General features: G+C 59.5%; 1 protein-coding gene across 2 annotated transcripts; it reads right to left on the minus strand.

The window, feature by feature from the left end:
* Positions 1-30: 30 nt before the first annotated feature.
* Positions 31-24,640, minus strand: TMEM132E (transmembrane protein 132E). Of its 2 annotated transcripts, none has more exons than XM_053961278.1 (9): positions 24,562-24,640; positions 12,770-13,661; positions 11,795-11,935; positions 8,633-8,825; positions 7,664-7,807; positions 4,019-4,224; positions 3,065-3,344; positions 2,796-2,987; positions 31-2,276 (listed from the first exon to the last, which is right to left on the minus strand). In XM_053961278.1, the coding sequence occupies exons 1-9, from the start codon at positions 24,632-24,634 to the stop codon at positions 1,320-1,322; spliced, it is 3,078 nt and encodes a 1,025-aa protein (XP_053817253.1). In that variant the 5' UTR covers positions 24,635-24,640; the 3' UTR covers positions 31-1,319. The 2 variants fall into 2 exon arrangements, with proteins under 2 accessions (XP_053817253.1, XP_053817251.1); XM_053961276.1 differs by having other exon boundaries at positions 31-2,348.
* Positions 24,641-24,847: the final 207 nt, after the last annotated feature.

Here is a 24,847-nt window from a genome sequence, read left to right on the forward strand (position 1 = left end):
TTTTTGTTTCATTTTTTTCCTTTTCTGGTCTTTTATTTAAGAAAAAAAAAAAAAAGAAAAGGAAAAAAGGAAAAAGAAAAAAAAAAAAAAAGAGAGACACAGTGGTGGGTAACTTTCGATCCAGAAATAATCCGCTGCCAACCTCCACCGGGTGATGCTGGGGGGGTCCCTGTCCCCACATGCTCGGTGCCCATGGGGACAATTGCACAGCCCAGCGTCCCCAGCCTGCCAGCCCTGGTACCCAGGTGTCCCCCCAAGGCTGGGGATGCTCCACACTGGGCTGGGAGATGGGGTGCCCTGGGCTGGGGGTGCCCCTCGGGTGAGCCAGAGGGGCTGGGAGGTGCCACCAGCACGGGGGGACCGGGAGGCATCGGGTTATGGCAGTCAGAAGGCACCACACAGGCTGAGCCTGGCCCCGGGCATCCCTGCTGGGCTGGCACTGGGACAGCTGGGCTGGCACTGGGGGAGCTGGGCTGGCACTGGGGGAGCTGGGCTGGCACTGGGACACACAGGCCAGGTGCCACATTCCCATCCCAGAGCCACATTCCAGCACTGGAGAGGGGGCACAAACCAGTGGCTGCCCCTGGAGGGCCCAGCAGGGCTGTGGGGTGGAGGGAGACCAGCACTGGCCCCATGGCTGGGACAGAGGGACAGGCAGGGTGGGCAGCAAATGGCCCAACTGGTCACCCCCAAACTGCCCAAGCAGCCAGGGGACGGGGCACAGCAGGAATTTGGGGCTGGGGCACAGCAGGTGATGGGGACAGCAGTGCCATGGGCCCGTGGACATTGTGCCCCCCAATCCTGCCTCCCCCAGCATCACCCAGCGCGGGTCAACACCCCAAAACCCACGGGGTGACCCAGCACTCACCTCCAAAATTGTGCAACTGAGCCCAGCAAAGGCTGGGGGAGGCCCTTGGGAAGCCCTCACCCACCACCTCCCCGCTGGGCTCCGGGGGCAAATGGGGTCCCTCCTTTTTCCCCAGCCCCTTCCCGGCAGGACCCACAGCCTCCTCCTGCCAGGGCCACACGCACACCCTGAGCTGTGACCCCATGCCCTCTGCCCTGTGCGCCGGTGGCTGGGGGGCCACGCGTGTGCTGCTGCCTCCCCTGGGACACCCAGCGGGGAAAGGGCGAGAACTGAAAAAAGGCCACCCCGGAGGTGCCTCTGGACGGGGTGAGGACGTGAGATGTGCGGAAGAAGGAGCCGAACGCGGGTGTCCGGCCCCGGGGAAGCGTGGTGGCGCGGCGTGGCACGGCGTGGCGTGGCGTGGCACAGCGTGGCAGCCCCTCCCTCCCGCCCCGTCCCCGCTGCCCCTGCGTTAAGCGATCTCCTTGATCCTGCGGATGTAGTTGTGGAGCTCCTCGGGGTCCTGCAGCCCCATGTCCTGGCACACCCATTCCAAGTCCTCCTCGTCGGCGATGGGGATGGAGTTGTAGGCCAGCTCGTCCGAGGGCATGGTGGCGAACGTGGTGAACTTCACCCGCTTCCGTTTGGAGGTGGGTGAGTTGAGCGGGTCCTCGCTCTGGTCCCGCGTGGAGCCCCCCGAGGAGCCGTCCCCGCGCCCGTGCACCTGGCTCTGCACGCTGGTCTGCGAGCTCCCGCTGCTGTGGTGGTCCCCGTGGCAGCAGGTCTGCACGTTTTCCAGCGGGTTCCCCGGGCTCTCGGGCTGCGGGGAGAGGTCATTGTGAGCCTGCAAGGGCTGCCCGTTGCCCAGGAAGACCCAGTGGTGGGAATGGTCCATGTTGGTCTGGCCTTCCGGCGGGATGCGCTTGTGCCGGTACTTCAGCACAAAGACGATGCAGTTGATGAGGAAGACCAAGATGGCCAGGCAGAAGACGCCCAGCAGGGCGTACATCCCGATCTCCAGGTCCGTCAGCCCCCGCGTCACCTGCACGAAGCCGGTGGGGATGGTGGGGAAGTCCTCGGTGGGGTGAGACGCGCTGGACATCCGGCTGTCCTCGCTCGGGTCCGCTTTCCTGTCCACCTCTGCCCGCAGGGTGGTGCTCGCCCCGGCCTCCCCCAGCCCCGGCCGGCTGGACACGTGGTCGTAGTCGTAGGTGGGGTCCTCCTCGGACCCGAAGTGGACGCGCACGGTGGCCAAGGCCGTGAAGAGGACGCTCTTGCGCTTGGTCTTCTGGCAGCTCTCGCAGATGACCAGCTCCGCCCGCAGCAGCTCCCCCGCGCCCTCGCTCTCCGCCACCACCAAGGGGAACGCCCGGTCCTGGGTCACCGACACCACCTTCTCGTCCAGGCTGCTCACCACCAGGTTGTAGTCCTTGGGGTCGTAGAGGGACAGGGGGGCCGTGGTGCCGTCGCTGTAGGAAATCCACAGGCTCAGCAGCGCTTCCTGCGGGACCAACACAGGCACCGGTTGCCCAGCAGGAGGCCAGTCCCACCTGCAGCCCTTTGTCCGTCCCCCATCCACCTCTCCACCCAATTCACTTTTATCCCTCCATAACCCATCTTGCTCCAACCATTCCCTGGTTTTCCTCCTCAGCCTATTCTTCTCTCCACGTTGCCCGTGCTTGCCCAGGCTCAACCCAAATCCCAGATGTGGCTACCAGAGCTGGGCCAGGAGCTGTACAGGATTCCATCCCTCCCCCTCTGTCCCCATGGTTGTGTCCTGTCCCCAGGCTTGGATCACAGGTCTCTGGGAAGGTTTCTGGGGTGTTTTGGGGTCACCAGGATGACACGAGGGCAGTGGGTGCTGTGAGGGCTAGAGTGTAGGCAGGATTTGGGAGGAAGGGGGTGCACCCCAAGTTCCCCCCCAAGCCTGGATGCCCCCCAGGCTCACCTGCTTGAAGAAGCTCAGGGTTTGCTGCACGGAGGTGCGGGCAATGATGGTGTGGCTGTTGCCAGGGCTGGGGTGGAGGGACAGCGAGAGGCTGGAGACCACCTGGGCCTTCAGGTCCGTGATGCTGACCTTCTCCTCCGCCACCGTCACCAGCGTCTCGCCCAGCACCGCCTCCACCAGTGGGGACACCACCTGCAGGGGACAAGGTTCCTGTCACCGCCTGCCTGCCCAGCCAGGCTGGCAGAGGGGGGAAAGGTGGCCAGGGGTACCTTGAAGAGGGTGGTGCCTGGCTCCCGCCCGGCCAGCGTGGAGCTGTCCACCATGTGGGCCACCCGCGGGTCGTCCACACGCATGAAGTCACTGACCAGGTCGGTGACCTCCACCAGCCAGTCCGGCCCCAGCATGGTGACCACCTGGCCCGTGCCCTCAGCCGCCGTGGTGTGGAACTGGGTGAAGACCTGCAGCGTGGAGTGCTGGTACTGCAGGGCACAGCCCCGGCTCTGCTTACGCTCATCCTCGTCCTCCTCGTGCTCGCTGTCCCGCACCGACCTGCGGGATGGACGGATGGACGGATGGACGGATGGATGGATGGATGGATTGGATGGATGGATGGATTGGATGGATGGATGGATGGATGGATGGATGGATGGATGGATGGATGGACGGATGGACAGGGCAGTGGGTGGGCAGTGCTGTCAAGCTCCCCACACCATGGCTCCTCAGCCCCGCCCTCCCCTCCCCCCCCCGGAAAGCTGGCCAGTCAGGGAAAAACAAGATGTCACAAAAAAATGGTGGCTCCTTGGCAAATGATGCCCATTGTCCATGAGGGATTCAGGGGATTTAGCAGGACGAGGTAACAGCAGGGTCACCAGTATCTCCGCCCACTCAGCAAATGAGAGGACAAGGTATCTCGGCTGGGATGGACACCTGGAGGTCTCTAGACTTCAAAAATGGGACTTGGAAACTTGGCTGTTCCCAGTTTTATCCAGGGAACTTTTGACCAAGGAGGGACATTCTCCACCAACCTCGCTGTGAAATTCATTCCTTCCCCATAACCTGTGTCCATGACCTCTCCCCTTTCCACCCAAGACCCCTGAGGGATGCCTCTGTCTCCACCACCTTTGAAACCTCTTCATAAAGTAGCTGAGCAAGGCAATTAACCCATGACCACCACCTCCACCTCGCCTTCTCCAGGCTGGCCAGTGCGGCTCCTCAGCACCCACCTCCTGTCCGGCAGGATGGGCACCCTCCAGCCCTTGACCTGGCTCAGCCGGGCATCCGAGAGCTCGATGTGCAGGGGCAGTTTGGGCACCCACACCGTCATCTCCAGCGGGGCCGACAGGTGCTCGTAGGTGAAGGTGACCCGGGCGCTCATGGAGCCCCGCGACTCCTTCCCGCTGACGAAGACGTAGTCGCAGCTGCTGGAAACCTGTGGGGCAAGAGAGGATGGGAATGGTCCTGTAGGCACAGCAGAGATCATGGCAGGAGGCCGGAAGAGCAGAATGTCACTCGGCATGAATCCAGTTCATGCCGGCCCCTGGAGCAGGGATGCTCCCTCCTCCTGGAGATCCTGCTCAGAGGGAGGTCCACACCTCGTGTCCACCATGCAAAGTGTCCCCCTGACCCAGGTCCTCCTGAGGCACAGATCCACAGATCCGTGTCCACCATGCAAAATGTCCCTTCACCCAGGTGCTCCAGCCAGCCCTCACTCTCTCCCACCTCACCAAGAACCTCACTTGGTGCCTCAGTTTCTCTTTGGCCTCCACACTGAATTGTCCCTGACCTTGAGGCACCCATGGGTGCTTCACTGAGGTTGCAAATTGCTCAACCTGAAAATTTGCCTCAAAATCTCTTGCAGAGGAGGCAGTGAGCACAGACCCCTCTCATTCCTGTCCCCACCAGTGCCTTGTTCCCGTCCCTCCTGCTCACCCCAGAGCAAGATTCCTGTGGTCTGAATGAGTCCTCCTGTTCCTTTTCTTGCTCCTCCTCTTTTAATTCCCACTTATTCAAATGCCATTTGTGAAATTCACTACAAAATAAATCCATTCTGCAGGGGGGTCACTCATACCGCCTGCCTGAGCCAATTAAGGAGCTCAGGGGACACCAGGCCAGCATCTCACGGGGTTTGAGCTCAGCTCACCAGTCAACAGCTCCTTCCCAGCCAGAGTGGCAGAAGACAACCAGAAGGGGACTCCAACCTCTCATCTGCAGCGGCCCCATGGCCCAACCCTGATCCCCTGTCAGGGATTGCATCTGATTTGTTGGATGCTGGAGAAGAGCAGAACCCGTTTGCTCATCCAGCAGCACTGAGCACCTCAACAGCACAGAAGAGCTGATTTCCAGCAGTCGGGAGTCCCTGGATTCTCTGATGGCTGCTAAAGGGCTGAGGCCAGGCTGCAGGCGGCTGACAGCATCCCTGTCTCTCTCACAGCCTCTTCCTTGAGCACCTCTGGGCATGCAGATGCAGGAACTTTGCATTTCTGAGCCCACAGCAGGGTTTGACTTCTACAACAGCTCCGGGAGCCCGATGCACGGTGTCCGTGGTCCCCTGGGGCTGGTGGAGGAGGCAGAGCCCTGGATCTGGGCTCCTGGGGACATCCCTGAGCCCGGGAGGGAAGGACGATGCAGAAAGCTTTGTTCCTTGTCTTCCTATCAGAGGTACCAGCTCAGCAAGTCTGACAAGACAATCTCATCTGTGGCGAGGCAGCGCCTGAATAAAGATGAGCTCCCAGGTGAATCCTGCAGCAGAGGATCTCTGGATATTGTGCCATTTATCACAATAAACACGATGGGCTCTGCTGGCATTACCTTGGCTAATAAACCCCCCGGCACCTCCTTCTGGGCACCACTTGCTCTGCAGCCAGGAGGGGGTTGAAACTATGACAACAAAAAATCCCTGCACACCAGGCCTGTCCCGAAGATGGAGTGACTGCAGATTAGCTGGGAAATGAAGCTTGTTCGGGGAAACTTCCCGGATTTACGGCGAGGTGTCAGGAACAGAGAGCCTGGGGACTGCCTGGGCTCCCAGCCAAGGCACCGCTGCCTCTGCTGCTGTGGCCAGGAGTTCCCAGCTTGGCACGGGGACAGGCGTGGGATGCAGGGGACACATGTTCTCCAAAGCCCCCAGGAGAGCCACCATGGTCCTGGTGGGTGAGCAGGGTCCCTGAGGATTGGTCCCATTGAGCTCCTGGGGGGTTCTCCAGGGGATGTGGCGTGTGGGGTTCTCAGAAGGGTCATGCACAGGTGAGGTTGAGCGTCTCCCACTCCCTGTGTGACCCTCCACAGCCCACAAGATCACCGCCCATTTTAAAAATAGGGAGCGATTTCCACACTACTCTGAGTGGTGATGTCCTCCTGTACTCCTTTGTCACTCTGTGTCACCACAGAACGGGATGAGCATGACAACTCCCACTCATGCTTTCCCACCACATCCTTCAGAGCCACATCCACACCAAGCCCAGGACAAATTCCACGTTACACAAGAGAGCAACCACCAGGGAGCCACCCCAGAGCGGGGAGAGGCAGCTCCCCAGCCCGCCCTCACGTTAAATTATTTACAGTAACAGATAGCACATCCCACTCCGTAAGCTGTGATTTATGGAGCAGGTTTAGAGCCCTGACACCGCAATCATACTCCCCGATCTCAGCAGGTAACTGAGAGCTCTCTCGGAAATGAAGCTCCAACACAAACACCAAATAACTCAGCAAGAAATTGCGCAGGGCTCCGAGCAGGATGAGAGCCGGGGCCGGAGGGCTGCTCCCTGCATTATTCATCCCAGCTCCTGGGCATGTGCCTGCTCCCCCCCAGGTCTGGGGACAGAGTGTCAATAGATTTATGAGCAGAAAGGCAGCACATTAAACAGTTTAAGTGTCTTGGAGTCCATCCTGAAGTGTATTATTGCTCCAGTGTTTTATCACACTGGGGAAGACTGGGCTCCATAAATTAGAGCTGGTCCTGTAAATCCCATGGATCTGAGTCTTAGTCAAGAACTTGGGTGAGCACTTTGTGGCACTGGATGTCCCCCACGGTGGGTGACACAGAGCAAATCCCAGCAGGGACAGAGCTGTGCCATCGCCCCTGTGGCAAAGAGGACAAGGGGCTACGGCCCCCTGGAGAATCCAGACCCCTTCCCTGCCTCTGCCCAAGCCAGCAGAACGTGGAAAGGGAGAGCTGGCTGGGTGCACGCAGGGAGAGGGGTGGGAGGTGTCTGGGAGAAGGGAATGATGTCTGGGGGTGGATGGATGGATGGAAATGGTGGCAGAGTGACACGGGCAGGTGGGCAGATGGATTTATTCAGGGATGGAAAAAAGTATATGCATGAACAGGGCTGGTGGTGGAAAATTGGAGGGTTCGAGGATCAGGGGCTGCCTCGGGGCTGGGGCAGGGAACCTTTGGCATCAGCGCCATCAGCACCTCTCCCACGTGGATCTTCCCCCTCAGCTCCCCTTTTCCCTCCATCATTCCCGTCTCACCAGTCCCCCGATCCAATCAGGACATCAATGTCACTCCAAGGCCCGAGCGCAGGCGCCGATGGGGACGTGCAGCTCAGCCCCCAGTGACAATATTTCCCCTTATCAGCACTAAGTGTTGTGATAACCCACAGTTACTGCTGCTGCCTGCTGCCAGCGTGGGAGCACCCCGTGGCCTCTCCGGGGACAGTGACAAAGTGCCTTGCCCTTCTCCCAGCAGGCCCCAGGGAGAAGCTTGCGCAGACTGGAGCCACCGCGGGGTTGCCGCTTGGTTTGGGTGGGGTTGTGAGCCACATCAGCTCAGTCACCAGCCCCAGCCCAGGGTGCTGTTGGGGCCAGCACTCCTGGAAGAAGCCCAGCCACCTGTGAGGGTCACAAGACCTCCTCCCCACACCCACCTTGATGATGTCCTCGTTGTTGGACTTGCACTCCACCATGGCCGAGACATCCACGATGACGCCGCTCAGCTCGATGGCAATGACCTTGACGGGAATGGCCACCGTGCGCCCCGTCAGGATGGCTGTGTTGATGATCTCTGTGTCCTGGGGGTGGCGTGGAAAGGGCACCATCGTGTTAGAGGGCAGAGAAGGACCTGGGTGTGGGTGGGATGGATGGATGGATGGATGGATGGATGGATGGATGGATGGATGGATGGATGGATGGATGGATGGGATGGATGGATGGATGGATGGATGGATGGATGGATGGATGGATGGATGGATGGACGGATGGATAGACAAGGGATGGATGACGGATGGATGGATGGATGGATGGACGGATGAGGGAGGGATGGATGGATGGATGGATGGATGGATGGACGGATGAGGGAGGGATGGATGGATGGATGGATGGATGGATGGATGGATGGATGGATAGACAAGGGATGGATGGATGGATGGATGGATGGATGGATGGATGGATGGGTGGATGGATGGGTGGACGGACGGACAAGAGAGGGAGGGAGGGAGGGATAGATGGATGGATGGATGGATTATGGATGGATGGATGGATGGATGGATGGATGGATGGATGGATGGATGGACAAGAGATGGATGGATGGATTATGGATGGATGGATGGACAAGGGATGGATGGATGGACAAGGGATGGATGGATGGATGGGATGGATGGATGGATGGATGGATGGACGAGGGATGGATGGATGGATTATGGATGGATGGATGGATGGATGGATGGATGGATGGATGGATTATGGATGGATGGATGGATGGATGGATTATGGATGGATGGATGATGGATGGATGGATGGATGGACGGATGGAGAGGTGCGATAGGGCAGGTGCTCAATCCCTCAGGGGGTGCCAACCCCTCAAAGCAGGTCACAACTGAGGGCAGGAACCTGCTCACCATGGCCAGGGGCACGATGGCCCTGATGTCCCTCTGGATGACTGTCAGCTCCGTGACCACCTTCTCCAGGTCGGGCGGGGGGTTGCGGCCCCGGTAGTCGATGTGCCACATGATGCGACGCGTCACCGACTGGCTCGTGAAGTTCTCCATCTCAAAATCCAGCTGCATGATCTCAGAGGAGGAGTCCCCATCCCTGGGCAGGGGGACAGGAGGAGGGGACACAGTGAGGTGGCTGTCCCAGGTCCCACAGACGCCCTGGGATAAGCACGAGGCCATCAGAGTCCCCAGCATATCTCCTCGGTGTCCCCAGGCTGCCAAGGGGGACTGGCAGTGGGTGCCACCCAAACCCAGCAACCCTGGCCCCACCTCTGCAGAGGCTGCTCTGATGGGATCCTGCAGATTCCCATGGGAATCTCCCCAGTGGGAGAGAGAAATGTTTTTCTCCACCTCCCCCAGCAGGACAAAAAAACCTCATCAGCTCTGCCAGGGCTGCTGGGTGACATCACAGGGAGGGTGTGTGGCCACGGCCTCGGGGGACAGTGGGTGGCTGCAGGTGCTGGCCTTGTCTCCCTGACTCCATCTTCCCAGAAGTGTGGGTGGATTTACTGCTCCTGCCTGGACACTCATGTCCCACAGGTCAGATCCCGAGTGTCCCACACCCAGAGCACTCAGGAATGACAAACAAGTGTCAACACATGAGCTCAGCCCAAGCTGTTGACTTTACAGGCTTTTCCAAGGGGATCCCATAGGGAAACTGAGTCACAGGAGAAAGTTTCAAGCCCACACGGCAGGTGGCACAGCACTGAGCTGGGATATGGGACAGGGCTGTCCCCAGCCTGTGAGGGAGGATGGGCAGGGGACAGGGGAGAGGACAGAATCAGCAGGGGAGAACAGCCCGGGACCATCAGCTCAGCAAACACACACAAATTAATGCCAGGGCTGAGGACAGCAGGACATGGAGCTAAAGGACAGGGAGTGACCTCTGGGGTGTCCCCAAGGCAGGGTGGAGAGGATGCCAAACCCAGCACGTGGTGCCAGACTAAGGGGACAGGTTGGTGTCCATCTGGATCATGGCTTGGACACAACCCCACGGCAGCAGCAGAAATTATTCCTACACCCCATCCCTACAGTCAAACCTCCCCAGACCTGATCCTGCCCTCCCAGCTCTGCCTCTGCCCTGCAAATCCTTGGAGTGACTCAGGGCTCAACCCTGCCCCAAGTCAAACTTCACTGCTCCCCCAAAAGTTGAACACCCCTGGAGGAAACCCCAGAGCCCCCACAGACCACAGCACTGGTAAAAGCCCCCCAGAGCCAGTGAGAAGAAGTGAAATTCCAGTGGAAGGGAAGCCAGGACTGGCTCCAGTTTCATCGCAGAGCAGCAGCAATTGAGAAGGTCCCATCGATCTGGGGATGCAGGGCACAGCTGGGTTTCTCTCTAATCAATATCTAATGAGTGACAGGGAGCAGGGAGAGAGGAGAGCAAGAAGCTGGAGCTGCTCCAGGCCACGGCAAGCCCTGATCCCTGCTCCCTTCTCCCTGATCCCACAGCAGCCCTGATGGGCTTTGCAGTGGAGCTGATCCACAGGGACTCGTGGGGTCTTCCTCTGCCCCAAGGCAGCTCTGGGGTTCAAGGGCTGAATCACCAAAGGCCACAGGGTCTGAAAAGCAGATTTGGCTGCTCTTCCAGTGCCAGGAGTATCAAATCCGGCTGGGAAGAGGCAGGTCCAAAGGCAAAGCAGAGCTGGAGGTGGTGTGGCAATGGGACTCCTCGCCGTGGGCTGCCCCGAGGTGTCCCAGGAACGCTGCCAGGCCCAGCCACCATCCTCTGCCCTCCCCCAGCATCACCTGCTCAGAGCAGACAAGAGCCAGGCTGCCTACTCTGGGGGAACAATTTAGGATGCAGCTGCTGGGGTGTAAAACACCCCAAATTGGCCATTCTGACCCTAAAGCTCAGGGCTCACAGCCCCTTCCTGCACAGCCAGTGCTGCCAAAAGCCCCCAGAGCCCCAGCACAGCAACTCCTCTGTTTGCACAGCCCGGAGGGCAACACGGCTTGGAGTCATTCATCCTCTCCATTCCGTTAATATTTGATGGAGTTGTTTGTCTAAAAGGTGATTGTAATCACTTTAAATTCCTCCCCCGTCTCTAACCTTTGCAGGCTGATTGGAAGCGGTGCTGGCAGCGGGAGAGGGGGAAGGGGGAGAGGATCCTGCTGCTGGCAGCTCTGCTCTCTGTGCTGGGGGGTGGGCGTGCAGGGGACAGGAGGTTGGTGGCCCTGGGGACACTCCTGGATCAGCCATGGGGCCATGGGTTGGAATGCTGTGGGTGCATTTTGGAAGCAGCGGGATGGGGTGAAGGAAAATCTGCTCTCCTGGGAAGAAAGGGGTTCTGCAGAGCTCTGTTCAGCTCTGCCTGAGGGGCTCTTTTTTTCCAAGAGTTTGGCCCCAGCTGTGCTCAGTTTTGGGGTGGGGGACAGAGATGTGGGGAGATTTCCACCACAGAGGACAGGAATGGCTTGAGCACATCCAGTTGCTTTAACCCAGCTCCTGGAGACACTTGTGTCCCTTTTCCCAAGGCACAGTGACAGAGACATCACTGTTGTGTTCCAGCACTTCAGAATCTTTCCTGCTGCTGTTTCTGACCCCGTGCCCATCCCCGTGTCCCGCCAGTCTCACATCTCCCCTTCTTCATGCTGAGAACCCTCTGAGGTCTCAGCTTGGCTTTGTGGGTCCTTTCTCCTTCACATCATTCTCAATTCCATCTCCAGGGCTCTCCTCAGCTGCTCTGAGCCTTTCCAAAGTCCCAGGAATGTGTGAGCAGGGCAGAACTGCCTGTCTCAGGTGCTGGCTTTGATCCTGCTCCCCATCCAACACTCATCCATCACTTTAGGGCTCAGATGGGGCCTTGCTTTGCTCCCCTTCCTTCCCAGAGGAGACACCAGGATAGACAGCAAAGAGCTGCTGCTTCTCACAGCATTGAAACTTAATAGAAAAATTTAAATTCTTCCACCCCAGACTAAGGAATCCTCTATAGCCTCACAACTCAGCCCTAAAATCCTCCGTTTCCCCTGCTAGCACCCAGGTGGCACTACAGCCACCCAGGGAGAACTGCTCCAGGCCAAATCCCAGCACTGCCCTGGCATTCCCAGAGGTGCAGCCCTTACCTGGGCCCAGCCCCGTCCACCCTGGACACGTCCACGGTGGCAGTGGAGTGTTTGCCACCCGTCAGCAGCTCCGAGCTCACCAGCCACTGCCCGCTCCTGGACTTGGTGCTGAGCAGGTTCACACCTTTCTTGGCCTTCACCCTGCAGAGAGCGACAGTCAGGGGTGGATCCTCACCCTCAGGCACTCCTGGATCCCCTGGGATACCCTGCCATGGCACAGGAGGAGTTTTTCCCCTTCAGGCTGTGGGAAGCATCACCCAGGCTGGCAGCAACAGCCCATTCCAGCTCCTCTTTCATGGCATTTTGTCCCTCCTCACTGCTCCAGCAGCGTTTTGTACCCACCCCAACCCGAGTGCTGACCCCAGGGCAGTAACACCCCTGTGGCATTGGGCACCCCTGGGGTGAAGGTCAGGGGAGCCTGGAGCACCACATTTCCCATTCCAGGGGCTCCCTGCCGGTCCAGAGGCCACAGGGACACTTGCAAGTGCCCTTTGAAGAGGTGTGGCCAGGGCTTGTGTCCCCATCTTTAGGGACACACAGCAATGGGGGTCCCCTCTGCACACCTGACCACATTGGGCTTCTCAGCACCTCCTGCCCCTGCTCCCACCTGGTTCTGGGGCAGGAGGAGGGGATATGGGGGACCCCCCTCACTCCACAGCAGCCCCAAGGCCATACCACACCTTGTCCCCAAAGCAGCTGGGAATTAACCCACAGCTGCTGGCAGGATCCCAGTGCAACTGGGAACGCTGGGAGAGCAAAGGCAGCAGTGCACAGTGCCAGGGCAGAGATGTCCTGCGTGGACAGCCCTTCCCTTTCCTGCAGGGAGCTCCCACTGCAAACCCACATTCCAGATATTCCAGCCTCCAGCAGATCCTACAAACACCACAGCCTCCCCTCCCAATCCCTCCTTCCCACAGCTGCTTTCCCACAGCCACCCCTTGGAAGAAAGGAGCAGGAACAGCCCCAGGGCCTCACCTGAGGGTGAAGTGCTCCACCGTGGAGTTGGACATCAGGTAGAGGAGGATGCTCAGCACCTCCCCTGGCTTCAGGGGCTTGTCGGGCAGGCGGATGAAGACGTTTCCATCCAGGTGATGCTCCTGCAGGGCGGGCCCGGGCGGGGGCTGCAGGAGGCTGACGCTGCCGATGCGCAGCAGCGGGTGCTGCGTGGGACCCTCGGTCCGAGCGCCGTGGCGAGCGGCCGCGTCCCCGAGGCACTGTCCGGCGCCGTCGGGCGCGTGCAGGGTGTAGTACAGCTCGGCCTGCTGGCTCTCCCCCGGCACCACCTCCAGGCTCTCGGGGCTTTTCCTCCTGCCCAGCGGCGCGGCCGAGGGGCCGAACCAGGCGTGGGGCAGCTCGGCCTGCACCAGGCACATGGCCAGGCTGCCCCGCAGCCGGCACGAGCTCTTGAGCTCGCGGGCGTCGCGGAAGGCGTGGAGCCGCACGCAGGGCAGCCGGTCCGTCACGTCGAAGTCGTCCCAGTCCCGGCCGGCCACGTAGAAGAGCACTTGGACCACGGGCTGGCTGGCCACCAGCCGGGGCTGGACGATGAAGGCGCGCACCTTCCAGTTGACGGTGAGGCGGTCGGGCACCTCCAGGGTGCTGGAGGGCTGCAGGTGCTCCTTGGGCAGCACCAGCCCCGTGCTGAAGGGCCCCAGGGTGACGTTGAGGACGGGCAGCTCCTTGGTCTGGAAGACGACGAAGGGCTCGGAGCGCTGCAGAGGGGCGCTGCCGTTGCCCGCCGGGCTGGCTCCCAGCTCCTTGAGGAAGAAGGCCAGGCGGGTGTTGGACAGGCGGTAGCTCACGGGCAGCAGGACGGCACCAGCGGGCTCGGCGGGCTCGGGGCTGGGGGCTGGGCCCTTGGCGTGGGCTGCAGAGGGGAGGGAGAGCGCAGGTTAGCGTGGGGCATCCCCTCTGGAACAGCTCCTGAGCAGGGAACGCTGAGCCAGGCACAAGCAGAGCAAGGAGGAGCTGGAGTTTCAGCCCCCAAACCTCTGAGAAAAGCAGCAAGAGCCTGGCTGGGTTTCTGTCCCACAAACCAAAAATGCAGAAGATCCCAGGACCTCGAGCAGGATTGTGCCTCCTGACGGGTGGCAGCGGCCTCACCAAAGCCACCCCCATGGGACGGGGTGTCCAGGGTGTGCTGAAGCCACATCCAGCCTCGTGTTGTCCCTGGGGAGCCCGAAGCACCGATCACCAACCCCAGCACTGCCTGAACCAGCACAAACCCTTCTACAGAAACAGGGCTGGTTTCATCCCAGCTCCATCCCTGCTTCCCAAGGCACGGATGCTGAGTTTCTCCAGAGCCTCATGACCAAAAGTTACCAAATCCACGTTAATTTTTGGCTGGCAGATCCCACCACATGTTTATTATTATCTTCAAGGTTTTCCTTCTGCTTCCAGCTCCCAGATCATCCAGGGAAGGTGGCTAAACCAGCCCCCAGACCTGCTCTGTCCCAACACCTGCCTTAAGGGTGGTGTCACAGCCAGTCTGTCACCTGTCACCCACCCAGGGGTGTCACCCACACTCTGCTTTATCCTCATGTGATAAAGCTGGCCCAGCCCAGACCAAATTTTTCCAGACCTGCTGGAAAGGTGACTCAGATGATGTTGGTGCCACTTTGTGCAAACCCCAGCAGCGCCTCAAACCCTTCAAAAATCCCCTTTTGTCCTTCATTTTGATCATCTTTTCCTTAAAAAAAATAACTCCAGGCCTGGCAAAGCAGGGAGCTCCTGCCAGCCGAGGGGCAGAGCTGCCCGAGCCCCTCGGAAGGATCCGGTTACCGCACTGCAAGCAGAGGGAAAACCCACGGAAATCTTCCCGGGAAAGGCGGCCGGCGCCCGGCACGTGTTGTGCTGGCAGCTGCGGGAGCCTGGAAGACATCTCAAGGTCTTTGCCTTCTCCAGCGGCTGCCAGGAATTCCCAGGAGGGCTGGATCCTCCCCGCTCCCCTCGGCTCCCCGCCAGCCCCCCGCATCCCCCGTTGCCGGCTCTGATTGCAGCCGCTCCCAAGCGGCCCCCGAGCAGCAGAGCCCAAATTACCGGTGTCAAACGGCGAGGAAAGGTGTGGATGTGACGGCTCCGCTCCCGGGAATGACTCAGCCCCCTTCCCCACGGGGCCTTTGCAGCGTGCCAGGACCCGGAGGATTTTTCTATCCCTGGAAGCGGCCCCAGCCGCTTTCCTCGGGGCTCAAGGGATGCAGGAACCCCCGGCCCAGCCGGGGAGGTCTCTGCTGCAGGGCACAGGGGAGTTAAGCAGCTTAGAGGGCTCATAAAAGGATTAGCACTGGGTACGGGACAGGCAGAATCCACATCCCGGGAGGGAAGCTGTCCCGGAGCCTGGCAGAGAATTCCCCGGAGCTGTGGGAATGCTGGGGACGCTCTGCCACAGTTCCAGCACCTGCCACCCCATCCCGCTTGCTCTGCCTGTTTTCCCATCTCCCAGAGAGCCAGGAGCTGCAGGAGAGGTGCCAAACCCTGGGAAGCACCCGCGGGTGCCCCTCTGCTCAGTGATGCCAGCACTGAGGGACTTTCTGCCCTCGTGATTCATGGAAGTTGCTCTCTGCTGTGAAAGATGAAGGTTTGCATCCTCCTGACATCCCCAACAAGTGGAAAAGGGGATTTTTTTCCAAGGCATGAGATTATTTGAGGAAAGGGATCCAGCAGCTGGAGTGACATGAGCTGGACCCACTTGGGTACAGGGAAAAGGGCTTTGCTTAACTCACACTGAAACAGCATCAGACTTCAGCCCTTCAAAATCTCCGGGGTTCGCAGCAGGATCAGGACATTTCACAGGGAAAACCCACCCAAATCCCACCCCACTGAATGCCCAGCACAGCCCCAAGCAAAATCCATCCTTGAGGTGCTGCAGAATTTCTGGCATCACCCTTGGGTGGGCGACAGGAGAAGCTCTGTGCCAGCCCGGCGAGCACCCAGTGCCCGCAGTGAGGGGCACCCTCTGTCACCCACCCTCTCTCACAGGGTTTGGGGGCGATTTGGCCCCTCCAGCACCCAGCTCCTCCCTCCTTCCGTGGGGATTCTCTGATGGATAATGAGGGCTGGGTGTAGCAGGACGAGGAAAGCCCCTCCCAAAGTCGTTTTGGTGCTGCAATGGGGACACGCAGGGTGGCCCTGTCACCGAGCCCTGCACCCCGGCCGTGCCAGCTGGGGCGGGGACAGGGCCAGCCTGGGCTGGAGATTAATGGGATGGCCATGATTAGTTGAGCGCCGGCAGATTGGCGGCACCCGGGGAAGCGATTTCCTTCCCAGACAAAATGCATTTAAATGATGCTCTAATCTGTAGCCGGGAGGGGACGGGAGCGGCGCCTCCCTTCCCTGGCCCGAAACTCATCCTGCCAGGACAGGGTCTAACCCAGCCCGGAATCACAGCCACAGGGACGGGAGGGAAGGAGAAGGGAGGCAGGAGGTGCGTGGAGCTGTGGGTGAGGAAAAGGGGGAAAAGGATAAAGAAAACAGGAGGGGGAATAAAGGATGGATGGATGGATGGATGGATGGATGGATGGATGGATGGATGGATGGATGGATGGATGGATGGATGGATGGGGGTCAAAAATGCTGGACAGCAAGAGAACAGCTCCAGGATGAGGGAAAAGGTAGGAAAGGAAAAGGAAAAGGAAAAGGAAAAGGAAAAGGAAAAGGAAAAGGAAAAAGGAAAAGGAAAAAGGAAAAGGAAAAAGGAAAAGGAAAAAGGAAAAGGAAAAAGGAAGGAAGTCCCAACAGCTCAAGAGGTGGAAGAAGGGTGCCTGGAAGGAGACAGGAAGGATGGACAGACACCACAGCTCAGGAGCCTGCAGTCCCCACACCACTGTCCCCAGTCCCTGCCCTGCTTCCTTGTCACCCCCGGGAGGGGAGGTGGCCTCACGTCCCCCTCTGGCCGGGTCTGGGGGACAGAAGGGTTAAGCCCTGCTGGCTGGCTCTGCTCTGCAGCCCTGCTGCCGCTGTGGTGAGCGGGATTTGCAGCACCTGACCTGCATTCCGGGTTTATTGGGCCGGCACTGAGGGGCCCATATGGCCCTTCCACCCCGGCAGCTCAGCACCGCCAGTTCCCCGTGCCTGGCCACATCCCCCTGGCCCGGGGGCTTCCCGAGCCCCCTGGGCCGAGGAGCCACTCCCAGCCCCACAGCGGGACTGGGGGTGTCCCCTCGGGAAGCCGGGGTGACCTGCCCAGATGTAAACACACAGCTGGTGACCCCTTTGTGGAGCCCCACACCTGCCCCGCCAGATGTGTCCCAGATGGGCCGAGCTGCTCTGCCCGCCCCGGAGGGCACGTGGGGACAGTGGCAGCGCCCTCCAGCCCTGCCTTAAATCCCAGACCTGGAAAAAACAGCACCAAAAGGCCTTGCACATCCTCCCAACATCGGGTTTAGGTCATCATCATCATCATCATCTTCTTCATCACCACCATCCCCACTCCTGGTGCAGGGGATGCGGGGCTCGGCCAGCCTGGTGAGGAGGAGGCTGATGGACAGGCTGGATGGAGCCACCATCTCAAACACCTTCCCCTCCTGCCCTGAATCCCCAGAAAACGGGGCACAGGCAGAGCCTCTCCATCCTGCTGCCTCCATCCCTGCTCCCACCTGCTCTCCCCAGGCTGGAGACCCTCCTCCTCCTCCTCCTCCTCCTCCTGTTGCCCTGCTCCAGAGCCAGCAGCAGAGCTGAGCTCCAGCTTAGCCCAGCCCCAGCTGTCGGCCCTCGGGATCACTGCAGCCACGCTCCAGGAGGGAATTTGATCCTGGCTTATCCCGTGGGACACAGCGGGGGCTCCCGGGGCTATATCCCCACTTATGGGGGGAAAGCACACAGGGAAAGCCCTGGAGAGGAGGGAGGGGAAGTCAGAGGTCAGCCCAGGAGGGTTCAAAGCTCTCTGGATGTTAGTGGGTGGCACTGGGGGCTCGGAGGATCGATGGATGAACGCAGCTCCAAGGAATGTGGGACTCCAGCCCCAGCTCTCAGCCCCTGCCAGGCTCCCGTGGCAGTCCCAGCTTGGAACAAGGCAGGAGAGCTGTCCCTAAAGCAGTGACTTGAGCTGCCATAGCGATAAAGCCACACCCAATGCCCGGGGAGGGATGGATTGGGTGTCACTGGGTGTCACTGTCCCTGCCAGGGGGCTCCACCCCGGCTCCCAGCCCTGCTCGGGGCTGCTGTGGAGGGGTTTTGGTGCCCACCAGTCCCCAGGACCTCCAATGCCCCTTATCCCCAGCTCCAGTGCCATTCCAGGGTGACAAGGGGATGGTTTTAGCCTTCAGTAGGATGATGACAGCAGAGACAATGGGGTGATGGATCCCCCCAGAGACCCAGGAGCCCCCAAAGAGGACATCCAGCCTGGCTATTCCCCATGGGACACCAGCATGGACCTCTCACTTCCCTTTGTTTCCACCCCTGAGCATCCTGTGGATCCCAGGCCAAGCCCCAAAATCTGCTGCTTCAGCCTTTGCTACCCCATCCAGGGGAAACAGGGGTGGCAGCAGCCCCAAATAGCTGGGATATGCCACATCTGGAGCTTCTAGAGATGCCCCACACCTGGACCTCCCACATCTGGATGTTCCCACAGCTGGAGGTGGTCCCAGGGAAGGGTCAGGCTCAGACACCTCCCTGCTTCTCCTGGGAATCCCTTCCCTCCTCATGCCACAGCACCGACCCCAGCCACCCTACACTGCCACCCCAGTGGGGTCAGCACCTCCAAACACCCTAAAAATCAACAAAAAGGGACAAAAGAATCCTCCAGGCCTTCACTCAAAACTCAGCCAGCCCCAACATGTGCCCCTCTCTACTCCACATGCCCAGGGTAAAAACAAACAAACAAACAAAGCCAGGAATTAAATACAAACCAAAACCAGAAAATACAGAGAGACCCCTCATGGAAACCTCCAAAACATTCCCTGCAGGCAGAGCCTTGGAAATTGCTTTTGGTGACATAAATGACAACAAGCTCCCCCTTCCCTCTGATGCATCCAGAGCCTCCATCTCCAGTCCCAGCTAATTGGAACTCAATTAAGTGAATAATTGTTACAAATGTGGAATCACCTTCCCCTGGCGCGCGGCGGGGAAAGCGTGGGAAGAGCAGGATGCAGGGATGCTCCTGGATCTGTCCAGGAGCCACGGCAGGGATGAGCTGGGAATTCCCATGGCACTGAAGTTAAACTGCTTCCAAAAATCAGCCTGGGGTAGGAATTGAGTGGGAGCTGGATGGGATTGGAGTCCTGGGGTTCAAGTCCTGGGAGCAGCAAGAGTGGATTCCCTAACACAGGGTTGTGCCTGGTGGGCTCATTTCTTGTAGATCCCTAAGATTTCTCCCTCTCCCTAAAGTCCAGCCTGGCTTTTCCATCAGCAGGAGCAATAAAATCCAACAACAGTGATGGGACATATCCTGGGACTTTTTTTTGGGGGAGAAGCAGCATGGAGCAAAAGGAACCATTCCAGCAGTGCCAAGGGCTGTGCTTCCCCCAGGAAATTATTAAGAGGGAATAAACAAAACAGGGGGGAAAATCAACCAAACAAACAAACAAAAAAAAAAAAAAAAAAAAAAAAAAAAAAAAAAAAAACCCAAACCAAACCAGAGACCTAAAGGAATAAATAAATATGGCTAAATGGGATGTGCCGTGCAGAGGCACAGCCTGCCATAAATTCCTGGAGCCAGCAAGGCTTTTACACAGCAGCTACTTTAGAGCAATTTCCGCAAATCACACAAGGGACAGGCTGGGGGACAGGGAGGAAAAGGCCTTTCCAGAGGAGGGAGAAAAAAGAAGAAATTAATTAAAAAGAGGAGGGTAAAAAAAGGACAGGGAAGTGGCTGATTATGAATGTCCAAAAAGCAATGGGAGGGGAGATACCCTGGGATGAACGGGGCAGCCCCAGAATGTTCTGTGGGGCTGCTGGGCTGGGGGAGCCCCACGCTGGGAGCAGCCCAGGTGGCTCCTCCAAAAATCCCCCCTGGGGAGCCAGAAATGGGAATCAGGGACAGGGACAGCAGCTCTCAAGGGACAAGCCCCCAGCACCCCAGGGACAGCCCCAAGGCCACGTGTCCTGCTCAGATCACCCCATCCCCTCTCCATCCCTTCCCAGCAGGGCCAGGAGCAGGAACATCCCCCCAGCAGCCTCTGAACACGGAATGTGCCCCCCAGGCTGCCCCCCCAGCACTCCAGGCTGTGCCCAGCAACTCCTTCCAGAATGATTCCATGCCAGCTCATTCCTTTCCCTCTGGTGGCGCGTGGTGGAGCCGGATTCGGTTCCAGAGGCAGCCACGGGAAATCCAGCCCCAGATCTCAGGTCTGGGGTCCAACACCAGCCCCAGACTCCCAAAAGCAGGGCTGGGAACTGGTACCAGCTCAAACAGGGCTGGAATTCTTCCCCTTCCCTTGCTCCAGGAGAGGAGCTGATCCCGCAGCCGCACCGAGCTGGCAGCAGCAGGGATTGCATTTCCAACCTGATTTATCTTCCAGAGCAAAACCACAGCTTTTCCTTAAAGGAAAATAAATGAAAAATGAATTAATTCTCAAGTTTTGCCAGTCCGGAGGAAGAGCTCAGAGCAAACCCAAACTCCTGCAGGGGACGGGAGGTGACAGCAGCACGTGAGGTGGCAAAGCCACCCCAGCAGCGCCTGCTTGGGCTTTTAGGGAAAATCCAGGATGACAAATATTATCCAGATGGTGGGAAAATGCTCACCAGAAGGTGACAGTGCCTTCATCAGAAATTGAATTGGCCTTGCTGGTGGTGTCCTCCCCAAGGCCAGAGCAGAGGTGAGGGGGGACCAGGGACATGGGACAGGCCAGGAGCAGCAACAGGTCAGGGAAAAGGAAGGACCTGAACATCCTGAGGAAGAATCTCTGCGTGGCAGCCCTGGGGTGCTGGTGGCACAGGTGACAGCCCAGAAATCCCCCAGCCCAGCTGGTGCCTCCCCAGGGTGGGGATGGCTGGGCTACCCCCAAACGTGGCTGGAGGAGCCCAGAGCTCCCAAATTCCAGTTAGAGGAGCTCCAGCCTCCTTCTCCCTGGGAAATGGGCAGCAGGACTGCTTCACTCCACCCCACTGAACCATTTCTCCTTCTGCCACCACAACTTCCAGGAGAGACCTCATCCCCAGAGCCACCCCTGGCGTCCCCAGCCCCACCCCAGGAGCAGCCGCCTCCCTGCCTGCCTGCCCAGGGGGCTGCTCGTTAGCAGAGCCATGTATTTAACAATAAATATTCTGATTAGATCAGCAAGAGTGACCTTTTCCAGATGGATGGGACGCTCCTGTGGTGGCAGTGACAGGCGCCACGCGGGAGGGGACACCCAGCAGCTCCCAACACTGGCTTGGCCAGGCAATGCAGGAGCCAAAAAAAAATCAGGTTGTGCTGTCTGAGCAGCCCTGCCCTCACCCATCCCCCCCAGGGTGATGCCACATCCCCCTGACTCCCTCCACAAGAGGGTCTGGAGCTGGGATGTGCTGATGGAACGTTGGGGATGCTCTGCAGGGATCCTCAGTTCTTCCTTTATTTTGTCTTTTTTAGGATGCAGAGGAGCTGGGAGAGGGACCTCAGCAGCTGGAGTGGTTTAAATAGTAGAACTTAAAAAAAAAATAATTCTCAAGGAAATAGCCAGGTTTCCAAAATTTCCTGAGCAATCCTCAGCCAAAGGGTGCTGCCACCCCATCCCCTGCCTCAGTTTCCCCCAAATGGACAGGTCTGGATGAGGACCAAACCCTGTGGCTGGTGCTCCCCAAAATCATCGTTCACAGGATCTCTCAGCCTTTTCCCTTCCCTCAAAACCACCAAGAGGGCAAAAGGGGGAGAAGAAATGAATTTCCCAGGGGGGTGCTCAACTTCACACCCCTAAATCCCAGCATCAGGCTGGGATTTCAGGTATTGGGGTTTGGAGGAGCTGAAGCAGGCCTTGGGGCTGCACATGGACGCTCCAGAGCCAAAATCCAAAAGGAATATCCCTGCACATCCCCCTTTTCTGTGGCACCAAAGGTAAAACTTGTGCCAGGTTTAGCCCAGCTCAGAGGCTGGGTCCTCTCCCCTCACCTGCCTGCCAAAAATCCTGTTGCCCCTTCCCTGCTCTGGGAATGCTCAGCTGCTCCCAGCCCATCCCAAAAGCAGCCTGGGGGCTGCTAACCCCGCAAACACCGGAGGGTGTTCCCGGGGCACACTGCCCCTCTTCCGTGAGCGAAGGCGGGTGCAGGCTCCCGGCTCCCGGCTCCGGTTCCCGGTTCCCGGTTCCCGGCAAGTTATGGCACATCTCCACCTGCTGGTCTGAAACCCCGGAGCTGGGAGCCGCCGAGAGGGACGGGCATGGGGCTCGGGGTGTGTCCCCCCGCTGCGTTTGGGGTGTCCGGGCTGCAGACCCCGGCAGGGATGGAGCCCTGGAGCACCGTCCTCCTCCCCCAGTCCCATTGGCCTGGGCTGTGCTGGGAGCCAGGAATGGGGTACACGGGGAGGGCAGCAGTGGGATGGGATGTGGGGTCCAGCACAGGACCCCAAACCTGCCCGGAATGCTGGGACAGGATAACCCCAGCAGAGCCTCCAGGCTCCTTTGGGAGCAGGGAAACTGAGGCACGCTGCAGGGAGCTGAGGGAATATGCAGAGTCCAGGTTCAACCCTACAGACAGCTGAAATCATCCCACAAACCCATAAATCCCCCGTGCTGCATCCCAACAGGTCCCAACACCACTGCGCCGAGCAGACACCACCAGCATCCCCCGCTCCACATGTCCATCTGTCCATCTGTCCATCCTGCAAGCCCTCAGTGCCACCCTGGGGCCATCCCACCCCGGAGATGCCAAAAAAAAAAAAAAAAAACCAAACCAAAAATCCCATTTCTGGAACAGCTGATCTGGGGCCTCGGCCAAGCAGCTCCTGGGGAGTGCAGCAGGAGCGAGGCTGGCACGGAGGGCTGCTCTTAAATAAAAAACAAGGGGAAAGGGGAAAGGGGAAAGGGGAAAGGGGAAAGGGGAAAGGGGAAAGGGGAAAGGGGATGAAATCCTGCAAGCAGGAGAGCAGGGCACTGCTTCCCCAGGGGCTGGCCCCGCCGCCAGCCCGAGCGCTGGAGAACCAGGAGCTCTCCGCGGCTTTTTCCGGCTCCCTCTGAGACCTTTATTTGTCCACGAAAGGCCAGCGAGGGCAGCTGCACATCCTGGAAGGGGAATAAAAGCTCCTGGCAGAGGTTTCCCTTTCTGTGGGCACGGGCAGCACGGGCAGCCCTGGCACAGGCCACCCTCACCCACCTCACGGTGGCACCGGGGACCCCCCAGTGATGGGGACATGGCATCCCCCAGCCCAGGGGACAGAGCCAGGCCTGACCCGCCGGGTTTGTGGGGTCCCAGCAGCAGTGGGGGATCAGAAACCCCCAGGAGGGGATGGGGAGCAGGGGGCACGTCCAGTCCCTGCAGCAGAGGCCGTTCCCCATGGATCACATTCCCACAGGGATGCTTCCCACAGCCCAGCCAGACAGCTGGATCTGATCCAGGGAAATCGGGCAGGGGGAGATCCTGCTTCCCTCCAGGCTGCCAGAGCCCTGAGCTGGTGCTCCCAACGAGCTCTGCCAGCAAAGGCTGCCCGGGGAGCACCCCAGGAACAGTCTGGGGTGGGAGCAGGGAGCTCTGCCACCCCTAAGGATGCTACGGAAAGTTGTGGCTCCACAGCCTGGAGCATCCCTGCTCCTCCACTGGCTCTGAATTTCCAGGGTGGAAAACCCCTTCCAGCCCCCATCAATGCTCCCAATATCCCCCCTCCTCCTTTTTTCACCCCTCCTCAAGCTGCTCCAAAACCCTCGGGTGCTGCAGATGCCGAGAGAGCCCTGCCTGAGCGCCCGAAGTGCCTTGGCCGTGGGCTGTTGGTGTGACACAGAGCCGGTCCGGGGATCCCTGCAGCTCCTGGGGGCATCACCTGAGCCGGGCAGTGTCCCCAGGACACCCCGAGCCCGAGGCCAGAGCCAGGTGCCCCCCCAGACTGCAAACAGCCCCCGTTTTCCGCTTGGCTGGGCCGGGGAAAGCAGCTTTGGCCGGGGCTCGATTTTAAATGGAAAGCATCCACAAAAAATCATTCGTGGAAACCAGCCCCGTGTCCCTCAGGGTGCGTGACCCCGCGCTGGCCCCGCTGGCCCACGACAGCCCCAGCAGCAGGTGCTGTCACCGGGGCAGGCCGGGATGTCACCGCAGCCCGGCGGGGGCACGGCGGCGCTCGGGATGCGACTCGGGGCAAAGGGGGTGCAGGGCCCCCAAACCCCACGGGTGGGAGGAAGAGGGAGGGGGATGCCAGGGGCTGCACCCCCACCCCAAAATGCTGCCACCTGGGCAGAGCTTGCCCAGCAACTCGGCGCAGACCGGGGAAGTGTCTGGCTTCGGGTCTGGGGGATCAGCGAGTGGATAATAGCAGATAAACCCCTGATCCTGCCGTGAAAGCAGCTCTGCATTAGGGAGACAAGAGTCGGGGGGGGGGCCGGGGGACACCCCCTCGCCTCGTGCGTCCCCCTGCCACCCTGCAGGCAGCCCAGGCTCAGCCCAGCCCGCTGCCAGCGCTCACAAGCACAAGCTGTCATTTTATTAAGCCAGGAATAAACTCTAATCTGCACCCATTCGGCTTTGGGGGGGACACGGAGAGAGCCAGGGAGGGGATGGCCGTGGGAAGGGGGAGCCAGGCGGGCACGGAGGGGCAGGGGGTGCCCCGGGGGGGGGGGGCAGATGGTGCAGAGCCCCGTATTGCAGGCATATATAATACAGAGATATATTTATAAATATTGCCCCCCCCCATCTCCCCCGGTGCCAGCACTTACCGGGGAGCAGCAGGGAGCAGAGGCAGCAGAGCAGCGCGGCCGGTCCGGGCAGCATCCTCTCCGGAGAGGCCATTGCAAGGTGGGGGACAGCCAGAAAAAGCGGAGGGGGAGAAAAAACCCGAGGCACCCCAGCGGCGAAAAAAAAAAAAAATTAAAAAAAAAAAACAGGAATCCAAACCAAGCACCAAAAAAACCCGCAGAAATCCCCCTAAATCCAACCACGTGCGAGCCGGGAGCAGCAGCCAACGGTGGAATTTGGGGAGGGGGGGGAACCGGGTCAGGTTAG

This window comes from Vidua chalybeata, chromosome 20 (genome assembly GCF_026979565.1).
Source record: "Vidua chalybeata isolate OUT-0048 chromosome 20, bVidCha1 merged haplotype, whole genome shotgun sequence".
Classification (NCBI taxonomy): domain Eukaryota; kingdom Metazoa; phylum Chordata; class Aves; order Passeriformes; family Viduidae; genus Vidua; species Vidua chalybeata.

Bases quoted from the DNA above. Each gene is read 5' to 3' on its own strand.
- TMEM132E (XM_053961276.1), bottom strand. From the start codon at position 24,634: ATGGCCTCTCCGGAGAGGATGCTGCCCGGACCGGCCGCGCTGCTCTGC. The intron at 3,345-4,018 runs GTGGGTGCTGAG...TCCATCCCGCAG, and splicing joins CCCATCCTGCCGGACAGGAG to GTCGGTGCGGGACAGCGAGC. The intron at 2,988-3,064 runs GTACCCCTGGCC...TGTCCCCTGCAG, and splicing joins CAGGCACCACCCTCTTCAAG to GTGGTGTCCCCACTGGTGGA.